The 13,846-nt window shown below is 43.8% G+C and overlaps 1 protein-coding gene across 4 annotated transcripts in view; it reads left to right on the top strand.

The window, feature by feature from the left end:
- LOC124131953 (protein unc-13 homolog D-like) overlaps positions 1-6,566 on the top strand; it is a 75,927-nt gene extending 69,361 nt beyond the window's left edge. For all 4 annotated transcript variants that reach the window (XM_048396437.1, XM_048396438.1, XM_048396435.1 and 1 more), the window contains exons 22-27: positions 229-261; positions 1,471-1,629; positions 2,716-2,803; positions 2,913-3,075; positions 5,482-5,698; positions 6,219-6,566. In XM_048396437.1, coding sequence (XP_048252394.1) covers positions 229-261; positions 1,471-1,629; positions 2,716-2,803; positions 2,913-3,075; positions 5,482-5,698; positions 6,219-6,359 — 801 coding nt within the window. In that variant the 3' untranslated portion in view covers positions 6,360-6,566. The remainder of the gene's footprint in view (positions 1-228; positions 262-1,470; positions 1,630-2,715; positions 2,804-2,912; positions 3,076-5,481; positions 5,699-6,218) is intronic.
- Positions 6,567-13,846: the final 7,280 nt, after the last annotated feature.

Raw genomic sequence — 13,846 nt, 5'->3', positions numbered from 1 at the left:
TTTTGCAATACCCACCAGCTAGATTAACAGATTAACTAAAGTAAAATGAAAATGTTGTATTTCTTATTTTGAGTAATTTATTTTATAAAGGCAACATCAAACTGGTTATAACCGCAAATAATAATAATAATAATAATAATAATAATAATCATCATCATCATCATCATAAAAATAAAAATAATAATAATAATAACACGAGATGATTGTACTTTCCTACTTCTGTTCCAGCAAAAGCCAGACTACTACGAACATATGAAGAGGGTAAGGCGCATCATTGTACATCCTGTTGAACTTCACAGATTCACGGCTACCAAATTTACAAAAACAATCAAAGAATGTTTCTTTGGAGACAGGGGGCACGGGTGGCCCAGTCGTCTAAGGCGCCGCAATTCGCTGTGCAGAGTTGCGTCCCTTGGGCATGCTAGAAACCTTTAATTGTCGGTTCGAATCCCGGTTCACCCCAATTATGTTTCTAGGTTTGTCAGCACCATACCCGTGCTCGCGGGTTTCACCTAAGTGGTAAACGTTTGACACCTGCATCACTTCGGGCTTTCCTCCCACATTAAGCCGATACGCCGTGATATAACTGAAATACTGTTAAAAGCGGCGTTAAACCCAACTCACTCACTCTTTGGAGAGAGCAAGCCCATCGAATCACGTGCTATAAATCTCACTGCAGACTATTAAAGGGAGACTATTCCGCACAGTTTGTTGCCCATTTATTTTTTTCTTATAAATGTTCATTCTATGATTGAACCGTTGTCTCTATTTAACCCAATACAGTGTTTTTGAGACCGGCTTACACTAAAACATTTAAATAAGAAACAAGATAACTTATTAAATGAAATTTGGCCGACTCTGTTTTACCATGAGGTGAAATGAAAAATACACACACGAGATTTAAAAAGGCTGGTCGTAAGATATCGTTCGATATCTTGCCTTCTCTTCTATTCATTTGTAGCAGTACTTGTTTATTTTTTTCCAACATCTACGTTGAATTTTAGGCCAGAATGTTTGTAAATCAACTAATAAAACATAGGGAACTTTACCTGAAGGATAAACAAACTCTCAAAAACTAAGAAGTGTTTGAATGGCTTGAATACAACTTTCCGGGACTGAGAGTTTTCCTTAGATTGCTACGCTTTAAGTACCCGTGTTCCTTTGGTGTGGACCCGTAAAGATCCGGTGTAGAATAGGTCTTCAGCAACCGATGCTTGCTGTAAAAGGCGACTATGCTTGTCGTAAGATGCGACTAACGGGATCGGGTTGTCAGACTCGCTGACTTGGTTGATACATGTCACCGTATCCCAATTGCGTGGATCGATGCTGGTGATGTCAATCACTGGATTGTCTCGTCCAAACTCGATTATTTATAGACCGCCGTCATATTGCTGAGTGGGGTGTTAAACAACAAACAAACAAATCCTTGTTGTGGGTACAGACTCGCTTCATCTTCTGGTCTGGTTTCAGCACCTGGGTGCCCTGACTACGTTCTTCCTGAGTTGTGGGTTGGAGGAGAAATTAGTCCAGGGTGCGGCGGAAGCACAGTTGAGGGCTCGCATCCATCTTAACTGTCAGCAGACTGGGATTCTCATGCAGGAATACTTCCAAGGCCTAGCTAATGGAATGGTAATACATTATGTTACATATATTTTTACCCTGTTGATATTGGTGCTAGTCAGGGCCCCATCCACCCTACCCCTCCTCCCTGGCGGGGAAGAGAGCTGACGGACACCCTTTAGGTTGTCTTGGTGGATCTAGCTACACACCCATGTCAGGTACAAAAGCCACCCTGTTACCGTAATTGCCCGTATAGGTATTATAGGGTAGCCTAGTGGTTAAAGCGTTCGCTCGTCACGCCGAAGACCCGGGTTCGATTCCCGACATGGGTAAAATGTGTGAAGCCCATTTCTGGTGTTCCACGCCGTGATAGTGCTGGGATATTGCTTAAAGCGGCGTAAACCCATACTCACTCACGCACTCACTAAAACAGACGAATAAATACCAGCCGGGTCTAGATTCCACGCCCATGTCTACTCAACAGTCTTAAAGTACTACTTACAATAAGGAGGTCTACTTGGCATTTATTTCAGTTATTAATACCATCAACAAAATCGATCACAGCACCTTTATCAAACAAAGATATTATCGATAAGGTTTCTTATCCTCTCTGTTTGTGAAATAGCCCCGCAATAACACGAGAACTTAGACTCTCTGTCTCAGTGGGTGATGAAATAGCCCCTCAAGCAACTCGATCGGACAGACAATCTCTAACAATCTCTGTCGTCGACAACTGCGGATACAGGACGGCATTGCGTCATCAAAGCAATTGAAATATCCCACTTGTTTCTCTGTGGAAATGAGTTTTGATAGTAACCGTAGCACCTGTCGTGTAATTTAACAAAAGTACACACACTCTCTCTCTCTCTCCTGTGCTGGAAGTTGACGTTACGATGTTCACGAAAGACTAGGGGCCCTTTCTGGTGACATTGAAGAATTAGTGAGGGCATGTTTCTCTCTCTCTCTCTCTCTCTCTCTCTCTCTCTCTCTCTCCTGTGCTGGAAGTTGACGTTACAATGTTCACGAAAGACTAGGGGCCCTTACTGGTGACATTGAAGGATTAGTCAGGGCATCTCTCTCTCTCTCTCTCTCTCTCTCTCTCTCTCTCTCTCTCTCTCTCATTATAAACTGTAAGAACGCCCATTACTGATTCAGAGTACACCTCCAGAATACCTGGGTCATCTGGCGATCAAGGCCGCCTACGTGGAGGAGACCAAGGGTATGGTCACAATAGGAGTTAAAGGTACGTCACTTTCAGACAGTCGCAAATAACACATTTCCCTCCGTTATTTCATCACGCGTCACGCTGCCCTACTGTAGTCCCAGTCTCACCGGATGTGTCTGTTCCACAGTGATGCGGGCAAGTGACCTGCCTGGACTGGACAACAGTGGCCTGAGTGACCCTTACGTCTTGATGAATCTCCAGCCACCCAATCTGTTTCACAACGTCAAGCCTGTCCGGACCAAAGTGGTGGAGAAAACTCTAAACCCTATCTTCAATGAGTCCTTTCAGTTGTAAGTACCCTTCGTATAGCTGCCACGGTGTTTAGTCAGGGCATCTCTCTCTCTCTCTCTCTCTCTCTCTCTCTCTCTCTCTCTCTCTCTCTCTCTCGCTCTCTCTCTCTCTTCGTTCGTCACGCCGAAGACCCGGGTTCGATTCCCGGCATGGGTACAATGTGTGAAGCCCATTTCTGGTGTCCCCCGCCAAGATATTGCTGGAATATTGCTAAAAGCGGCGTAAAACCATACTCACTCTCTCTCTCTCTCTCTCTTTCCATGAACCTTAGGAAACGCGCGTAAAATATATGTTGCTGGCGTAAGGATCTTGAAAAAACGGATCTCTAAAAACCAGAGTGGCTTATCAACACCTCTGTAGCCTCGTGGTACACTCACTCGGCTACAGATATGAAGGTTGCGAGTTCGATCCTCGGGAATATAAAAAAAACATTTGCAATTTGATTTTACATGTCATTACATGTTACAATCTGAACGGAAGTTACATTAATAAAATACCCAGGACATCAAATAAAATCCCTGGGTTATTATAGCAAATATGACTTGAATATCCTATAAAATCCCAGTGATATTATATAAAATCCCAGGGACATTACACCGTCCCTGTTTATGAGATTTAACCCGACTGGAAAGTAAAACCTCACAATAGGTTTTAATGCCTATAGAAAGAAGTCTCTTACTTAATAGCGATCCCAATGAATAGGTTTATAACTAACGATCCCGTCATCTACGCATGAGCCAATCTCATTAAAATCAGATCTTAGTTCTCGCTATCGCTAAACAAAGATCTAAGGACATCTCATTACGGGTCACGTCAGAACAACCTTTCATCCGACCAATCACAGCGTCGCTTACCAGATCATGAAAGTGACAGTCGGAATGTATTTTCTAATCATGCAACCTCGAAAACGTTAACACGGGGTATTCCGAACGACAGTTACGGCCCGTACGACTGATCCCGTCAAAATTATCGTCTATCTCTCGATTCCGTGGTATAAACACAGTTCGTAGGAAGCACTGCCATACACTCTCAACCATATATTAGACATTCCGGAATATTCGTTTGTTCAATTTTCGAAATATTAATCGAGAACTGTGTCAATATATTTTTCAAGCGTTGACAGAAATGGAATTCGCTAGGTTGAAACGAGTGCCGTAAAGCTCGAGAAAGCTGCTTTCTAATTGGCTGATGTCGACTTGGCTGATGTCATTTCAGTCGTCGGTCAAAGTTCGCGAAAGGTCGTCCTGACGTGACCCGTAATGGGATGTCCTCAGATCTTTGTTTAGCGGCAGCGAGAACATAGATCTGATTTTAATGAGATTGCGCTTGAGCCGACTCGTAACTGCCAAAGGCATTTTACGGGCGTGAAAACACACACGTGATGTCGAACAATAATAAACAGACCAACCGATTGCATTAAGGCGCATTAACAAAGATGAACCAGATGTAGTTTAAGGATTTGTTAACACTAGACAATACTATCCAAGCTAAATCATCAAGGATTTAAATACGCAATTACCTGTGCAGATCCAGGTTAGAATAGCAACCAACCCAGGCTCGATTATTTACAGACGGCCGCCATATAGATGGAATATTGCTGAGTGCGGCGTTAAGCAAACAAACAAACAAATAATCAATTACCTGTTCGACCCACACAGCGTGAGCACTTCTAACAAGTGTCCTTACACTTTCAGGGGGCACGGGTGGCCCAGTCGTCTAAGGCGCCGCGATTCGCCGTGCAGAGTTGCGTGCCTTGGGCACGCCAGAAACCTATGATCGTGGGTTCGAATCCCGATTTGCCCCGATTATGTTTTTAGGTTTGTCAGCACCATACCCGTGCTCGTGGGTTTCACCGAAGTGGTAAGCGTCTGAGACCTGCATCACTTTTGGCTTTCCTCCCACATTAAGCTGACACGTCGCGATATAACTGGAATACTGTTAAAAGCGGTGTTAAACCCAACTCACTCACCCTACACTTTCAGTATCATTTCATCAGTTCCACTACTCTTTTGTGAGGAGAATGTGTATGAAAAATTACTTTGTCAATTTTAGTATTGTTTCTTTTTATCATCATCGCATCGAGGAACTGTGATAAATGGCTCTGAATGCACTGTAATCCCCATCATGACATCAGCTTCTTAGCAAACAGGTGGACATCACGATAAGTTAAAGAAAGAGCATTTAATAATCAGATGTTATGTTACTTCTTTTGAGTAATATATTCGAGAATGATCATTTAAAAAAAATATATACCACGACACAAACGCCCCATGTAACCAAGTTATGTCCCCTTGTTACATTTCCCAACGCAGCGACAGAGTAAGAAGTCGTCCCTCATCGATTAAAATACCATTGATTTTGACGTGTAGTTTATTTTACAAAAACACTTCTACTTGTCTTGGCAGCCCGAATATTCCTTCCAGTCTGTTGACTGAACCTGGCGCGTGCATTCTCTTCTCCGTCCTCGACCACGACTACATGGTGTCCGACGACTTTGCCGGCGAAGTGGCCTTAAACATTTCGGCGCTTCATCCAATCAGAGACGAGGAATATCTTGATTCCACCCCTGTTGTCATGATGCCCCTGAAACGACCTCAACACGTCGCGGACGGCGCTTTCCAGGTAAGGCATTCACGTCATCAACGGACGTTTGAGTGAGTGAGTGAGTTGGGTTTAACGCCGCTTTTAACAGTATTCCAGTTATATCGCGGCGTGTCAGCTTAATGTGGGAGGAAAGCCCGAAGTGATGCAGGTCTCAAACGTTTACCACTAAGGTTAAACCCACGAGCACGGGTATGGTGCTGACAAACCTAGAAACATAATCGGGGCGAACCGGCAACGCACGTTTGAAGTGAGTATGGTTTTACGCCTATTTTAGCTCTATTCCAGCAATATCATGGAGGGGGCATCACAAATGATTTTCACACAATTTACCCATGTCGGGAATCGAACTGGCGTGACGAGGGAACGCTTTACTACTTTGCCACCTCCAACATTCCATTACCATACGAGAACATTAATGACATATTTAGAAAGTGGCCGCAATCAACCGACTCATTCTGACATGTAAATTTCTGAAAAGGTGTCTGGGTATGATCTACCAAATTTCTCAAGTGACTGTCACGTGACTGTCATGTTGCAGGTGCTGGAGGAGAGAAGCTCGTGGGATAAAGAAGCGAAAGCCTTCGTGACGGACAGGTTGAAATACATCATCAACCAGCCCCGAAGGCAGGGAAAAAATTCTCAAAACTCCTTCTTTTCCTTCTTCGGTCTCGGCACTTGAAGCTTTGTGGACGGACACATGGGTTCTCAGCTCGGCTTCTCGTGGCTACGATGTGCGCATGACGGGAAGTGTCTATAGGGTGGTTATGCAAGCTCCTTCCCAGCGCGTGACACCTTCGTTTCACTCTCGGTAACATCGCTGCCACCAGTGTGGGCGCGGCCATTTCAAGAATCTTGAAAGTTGGCCTCTTACCCCAAATGTAGTAACGTTCATACTTTTGTTTATGTCTTTGGGAATGCCATCATAGTGAATTTTGAAAAGGTTTACGACCGACCATGTTTTCCAGATGAATTTACTTTGTTGTTTGTATAATCAGATTGGTTCGAGATTGCAGACTAACGGAAAATCAACCAACTTCTCCCTTACATTCTTACTATATCAATAACATGATAGTTTTAATGAAATAGAAATTCAAATTGACAAACAAAGAAAGTAATTTAGCAGGGGTAAGTGTATTCGGCGTCACGACAGTCGTCACTTGTTTGTAAACATAACGGTCATTCGGTTGCGAGTTCAACTCCAAGCATGGTTGGGGCCACCTATCACAGTGGGGAGTTTTGACTGGTGGCAGCGAAAGCATAGAGAGCTCCGCGAACGGGCTATCGCTGCGAGGAGCTTGGGTGGTTATGATGGAAAGGGAGACCACTTCAGATATGGTCGAAGAGAAAAGAAATAAGACAGAAGGCGTATGAGTGACTGTACTGTTTCTTGTACGTTTAAGGATTGGACTCGACTTAACTTGGTTACTTTCTCACTATGGTAAATTAACCTAGCTTGGCCCACACAAATGCAATGTGTATGCATCAGATAACTCAACTCTAAGCTGTTCTAGTAGTGGTTTGATGCAGACCAAAAGTTTGGAACAGTAACGTCAACATTATGCTCAGGTGGCATCAGATATGTGAACAATATGATAAATTAGCCTCAGATAAGTCAGCAGTATGTTCAGGTAGCATTTTAGGATGCCTATGGTAGTACTTGTAGTACTGTCTTCACAGTCGATACATGCATTATATGGACCATCTTCCCGAGGCAAGGGAGTTAACTGACTATAAAAGTCCAGTTTCCACCCTTGCCGAACTTGGCTGGTATTATGGAGTTACGTTTTGGCTGGACTAATGAGTCTATGTATAGTCCAATCACAATCGCGCAACGAAATCGAAATCCGGTTCGTAAACTGTGGTGCAGATTTCGGTCAATTGCAGGATTTGCAAATCATTTGCACCGCCAACTCGTTTTCAACAGATCTTTTCCAATTTTGTTCATGTTTTTAATCAAGGTGCTCACGTGATTTGCTGCATTTCGCGATGTAAGGCCCGTTTTATCACAATATAGATCTTGATTATCGATCAGATCGTCTTGACTGGGCGCCGCCGTTTAGTTTGAAGCAAATGCAAGTGATACGAGAGGTGGAATCTGATTGGTCCATAGAAGAGGCATAGAAGGGACATAACTCGTAATAGCCACTGGTGGCGCTACGATCGAGCCCAGGAATTCAAGCATAGTTCAGCAAAGTCAGTTAACACTCTTGCCTCGGGGAGATGCATATGGACTGAAAACTGGTCCAATATACCCGATGTTCTCCATCCCGGTTTTAAGGAAATGTGCAATATGTATATAGAATTTTTATCTTATTTATCTCCGCGTTGTCCCCTGTTGAACATCATGTTGTGGGTCTTTGCATAATAAAATCAACCTCAAAATAACAATTTATATTGTGTGGCGACGAAGAAGCATTCCGATATAAAACGTGTGAGTAAATGTTGGCTTATTCCATGTCAGCAATATTCCAACGATATCAGGGGGCACGGGTAGTCCAGTTGTCTAAGGCGCCGCGATTCGCTATGCAGATTTGCGTCCCTTGGGCACGCCAGAAACCCATGATTGTGGGTTCGAATCCCGATTCGCCCCGATTGTTTCTAGGTTTGTCAGTACCATACCCGTGCTCGTGGATTTCACCGAAATGGTAAACGTCTGAGACCTGCATCACTTCGGGGTTTCCTCCCACATTAAGCTGACACGCCGTGATATAACTGAAATACTGTTAAAAGTGGCGTTAAACCCAACTCACTCACTCACTCACCCAACGATATCACGGCAACGTGTAAAACATTAAATCTGGGTCAGGCAAACCAGTCGCTAGCAACACTCGGAGAAAATCGGGAGGGTCGTCACTCATCAAGAAATCTGTACTTTAGTCGTTACTCAGAGCTTTGTTTAGCGGTAGCGAGAACTAAGATCTGATTTTGAATGAGATTGATAGTGTGATGAAAGGTGAGGTGAAATTGGGTTTAACGTCGCGTCCAAGATTATTGCACTTATATAGCGACGTGCTAGTCCGGACTGATGCCGATTTATAGTGCTAGCTCACTGAGATACCATGCCGCAGTTTAACATGAATACCCCACTCAGACACAGTATACTGACTCCGAGCCGACTAGTCCTTGTTTTAGCCCCTTAATGCCGAGCGCCAGACAGGGTAACAACAAGTACCATCTTTTAACGTCTTTTGGTATGACGCGGCCGGAGATCGAACCCCGGACCTTCCGCTCTCCGGGCGGACGCTCTACCACTAGACCACGGAGGCGGTCGATAGTGTGATGAGGTGAAATGGGGTTTAACGTCACGTTCAAGAATATTGCACTAAAATAGCGACGTGCAAGCACATGTGTGTTGGTGTACTAGTCCGGACTAATGTCGAGTTTATGGTGCTAGCCCACTAAGATACCATGCTACAGTTTAACATAGATACTCCACTGAGACACAGAATACTGACTCCGAGCCGACAAGGCCTTGTTTTAGCCCGCTAATGCCGAGCGCCAGGCTGGGTAACAAGAAGTACCATCTTTTAACGACTTTTAGTATGACGAGGCCGGGGTCGAACCCCTGACCTTCCGCTCTCCGGGCGAACGATGTACCACAATACAACGGAGACGGTCTGCTCTGATAGTACAGCAAACAGTAGCAAATGTAATGTTCAAGCGTCTGTTGACCCAATCCATGATCATCCTTGGCCAATCAGCAACACTGTATCGACTAAACTTGTATCGGCCAATCAGCAATGATGTAATATGTTTGACCAATCAGCAACCCTGTTCTGTTGGTACAGTTGGTAACACATCATCATGTAGACAGAGTGAGTGAGTTGGGTGTAACGCCGCTTTTAACAGTATTCCAGTTTTATCACGGCGTGTCAGCTTAATGTGGGAGGAAAGCCCGAACTGATGTAGGTCTTAGACGTTTACCACTTCATTGAAACCCACGAACACGGGTATGGTGCTGACAAGCCTAGAAACATAATCGGGGCGAACCGAGATTCGACCCCACAATCATAGGTTTCTGGCGTGCCCAAGGGACGCAACTCTGCACAACGACTGGGCCACCCGTGCCCCACATGTAGACAGAACTTCAGAGATACATTGTGTGATGTTGGACTAAAACTGACCCTACAAAACAGAAACTATTCAGCGGCTCTATACAGCAGTCATCATGGTCAACCAAGCAATACTACTTCATCTTGGGAGCTGCTGGATTTCAGTTTAGATACTGGCCGGAACTCGTGCACTTTCAGGGTTAGTGAACATAATGGGGTTGAACGTCACATTCAAGACTATTGCACTTACATAGAGACGTTGTGTGTGTGTGTGTGTGTGTGTGTGTGTGTGTGTGTGCGTGTGCGTGTGTGCGCGCTAGCCTGGACAAATGCCGGTTTTCATTGTCAATACACTGAGATGCCACCGTTTAAAATGGATACCCCACTCAGACACAGTACTGTATACCGCCCCAGAGCCGACCAGTCCTTGTTACCTTCTTTACTCGAGCGCCCGCAAGGTGACAACAAATACCACATTTGAACGTCTCTTGTAATGACGCGGCCAGGGATCGAACTCCTGACATTCCCCTTTCGGGGCAGACGCTCTATCCATAAACCACGAAGGCAGTCTTGTGCGCTTATAAACAGTAGTTTTAAAATCTTGCAGAACGATTATTTCTATAAATTAAATATCAAAAACATGTCAATGCATAGATCAGTTTATTTCATAAATATTTCTGTTCAAAATGTACCTCTTCTGTACAAATTTAAAATGTACTGTATAAAAAGTATCAACAAATCAACAAAAACAATTGTTCACGTAATAAGGCAACCAAGTACCGACGGTGAGCGTCCTCTGAATATGTCCGTGGCATGCTCATGTCGTTATCTGTTCCAACACCGACGCAAATGTGGGAGAGAAATACCCGATCAATAGCTTCTTATGTGATATTCTAAACACACACCTTGTATGACATATACAAAGAAGTCCCCTGATGCTGGCAGATGACGTAATGAGTGAGCGAGTGAGTTGGGTTTAACGCCGCTTTTAACAGTATTCCAGTTATATCGCGGCGTGTCAGCTTAATGTGGGAGGAAAGCCCGAAGTGATGCAGGTCTCAGACGTTTACCATTTCGAGGAAATCCACGAGCACGGGTTTGGCGCTGGCAAACCCTAGAAACATAATCGGGACGAATCGGGATTCGAACCCACAATCATAGGTTCCTTGCGTGCCCAAGGGACGCAACTCTGCACAGCGAATGGCGGCCATCCGTGCCCCCAGATTACAAAATGACTACCTGCACCGGTGAAATGAGGAGTGAGTCCAAACCGTGCATCGTCAATACTTAATGGGTTTGTTTACACTGTTTCTCCATCGCTGATGAATGCATACGGCTGTGAAATTGTGCCGCGTGTCTAGTAAGGCAATGAAAAAAAGACGTGTTTGACTCATGTCAAATGAGCCCAACTCTGTGCGTGAACGTTTCGGAATCCTATTGTTGCCTTATATCGAATCAAGGCGTTGAGGTAGATGGTTGCATGGCAATGACATACGTCGCAGGAGCAATATTGCCGACTTCATCCGAACTATATCCTCTATATCTCCGCGGCTGGAGTTTCTTAAACCTACCCTTACTCCTGGATCCATTCCCGTGGTTCTCAGGATCTCAAATTATGCCCTTAGTTTTCATCGGCGAATTTGATTCGCTGCGCTACTCAATCTGACGTACCAATCAGAATGTGAGAATGTTGGGTTCTTGAAATCAACACCATGGCAATACAAGTTACCTCCCTCACCTTAATTGGTCGTTAAAAAGAAAATCAAATGGGATCAGGTTTAACCTGTGTTCAATATTTTTGCACTTATTCAGCGCGGTGCATACACTGTGTACACTCAGACACAGTATACTGACTCCAACTCAACCAGTCCTTGTTTTAGCCTCTAATGCCGAGCTAGGCAAGGTAACAACAAATACCATCTTTAAATGACTTTTGGTATGACGCAACCGGGAATCGAACACCAGACATTCTGCTCACTGGGCGGACACTCTAATGTTTGACCACAGAGGTGGTCAGAGATCGCGAGATCCACGGAAAGGATAGAGATAATGTTTCTGAAGGTTGATTGGTTTGAGCACTTGCTGCTTTTCTTGATGTGGCTTGAATGCTTGAATACCAGCAGTATGTATTCACAGGTGATGGAGGAACAAAGTGTATACAAAACCCTGACGTATTGACAATGGTAATATAAACTATTTGAAACACTCAACATATGGCAGTCAAAAGTCAGAACTAGTCATCTTACCAGTATAACTCCAGAAAACCTTCAAAATGTGTTATAGGCCAATATACACTAAGAAGCCTAAAATAAACATTCTAATTTTTATTTTGAATTCTAAATGTTTGAGCTTTGGAAGAACCAGGGCAACCTTTTGGCATGTTAACAAGTGAGTATGGTTTAGCACAGCTTTTAACTGGGTCAGAGCATTGTGGGAGGACATCCCGAAGTGATTCAGGTCTTAGACGTTTACCACTTTGGGAAACCCACAAGCACATGTATGGTGCTTGCAAACCCAGCCAAACACCAGCCAGGTGACTCTGTTGAGAAACAAAGCTAAGCACCAGTGAAAGAGTGAGTGAGTGAGTGAGTATGGTTTTACGCCGCTTTTAGCAATATTCCAGCAATATCACGGCGGGGGACACCAGAAATGGGCTTCACACATTGTACCCATGTCGGGAATCGAACCCGGGCCTTTGGCGTGACGAACGAACGCTTTAACCACTAGGCTACCCGACAACACCAGTGAAAGATGTGTCAAGCATGACATGGGTGGATGTTGGTTGTGAAGCACGTCAGCTGCTAGAGGGATAGAACTGTTGTCTCTGCAGGTAGAGAAATCATACCTTATTGGGCTGGGACGGGTAACTCGGGTACATGGGTCGGGTGGGTACTGACTACCCAGACCCGCGGGTAATCACGTGATTATAGTGTTAAATGGCAAAAATTGTCTAGAACTCTATGGTTACACTATAAGTGATAAATGTTCACATTTCTTTCTGACTTTGCACATATTCCTTCTGACTTTATGTGATTGCATAATGATAAAAACATCAGTCAACTTCAGTGTATGCATGACCAGATCGGTTTATAGTGTATCTAAATGTATTTTGACAGGAGTATGGTCAAACTATTCCCAATGGGACATGTTTTACCTATCTCTTGAGACCTTCAGCGGGTACCCAGGTAGGGTCGGGTAATAGGGAGGGTGGTACCCGTGTAGCAAATTTGGACTTGTCCCAGCCCTAATACCATCCACTTCAACATCTGTTTGTGTACCTCCCCTTTTGGTACTTTTTACTCTGACTACCTGAACAACTGTTTTCAAAACGTGACAAATAAAATGAAAATGGTATGATAAAATGATGACAAAAAATAGTCATGAAGCAAATTGAAGAATGAAAATGTCATAACAACATGAAATCTAATAACCAAATAACCACTTCAGACAGAATCTGCAGTGGGAATCATGCACGGGGCAATCTTTGTTCTCCAAATCATGAACCCTCATTTCTGACACATATACAATTAAATGAAACGAGGATCATTTCTACTTTTTCAAATATAGAGACACCATGTTACTCTATAAGTGAGACAATCAACACCCCTCTGCCATATCCATCACAAGATTCAAACAATACTTGGATATATAAATATCTCCTAAACCTTAGGTCTGGTAAGTTGAAGTCAATGCTTTACATGAAATGAGATAGTCATATGCATGGTTTCCTTGAATATCCCATAGTTCACTTACCCAATTAAAACACAATTATCCGCATTGGAACCAGTCATAAGTCTCCAATAGAGATCATTGGAGTGTATAGAGAAACAAAATTTATGTACAAAACAAACCGAAACCATAAAGAGTTAGTTCAGGGTGCACATACTGGAACAATGAGTTGGGTTAACACCGCTGAGAACAGTACTCCAGTTGTAACACGTATGTCAGCCTAATGTGGGAGAAGTCCGAAGTGAGGCATGTCTCAGACGTTTACCACTTCAGTGAAACGCACGAGCACGGGTATGGTGCTGACAAACCTAGAAACCTACAGAGGGCAAATAGGGATTTGAACCCATAACTATAGGTTTCTGGCATGCCAAGGGACGTAGCTCTG

Source organism: Haliotis rufescens, unplaced genomic scaffold (assembly GCF_023055435.1).
Source record: "Haliotis rufescens isolate VD_foot unplaced genomic scaffold, xgHalRufe1.0.p SCAF_15, whole genome shotgun sequence".
NCBI lineage: Eukaryota > Metazoa > Mollusca > Gastropoda > Lepetellida > Haliotidae > Haliotis > Haliotis rufescens.
The sequence above is the reverse complement of the archived record's forward strand: the minus strand, read 5'-3'. Positions and strand labels throughout refer to the sequence as shown.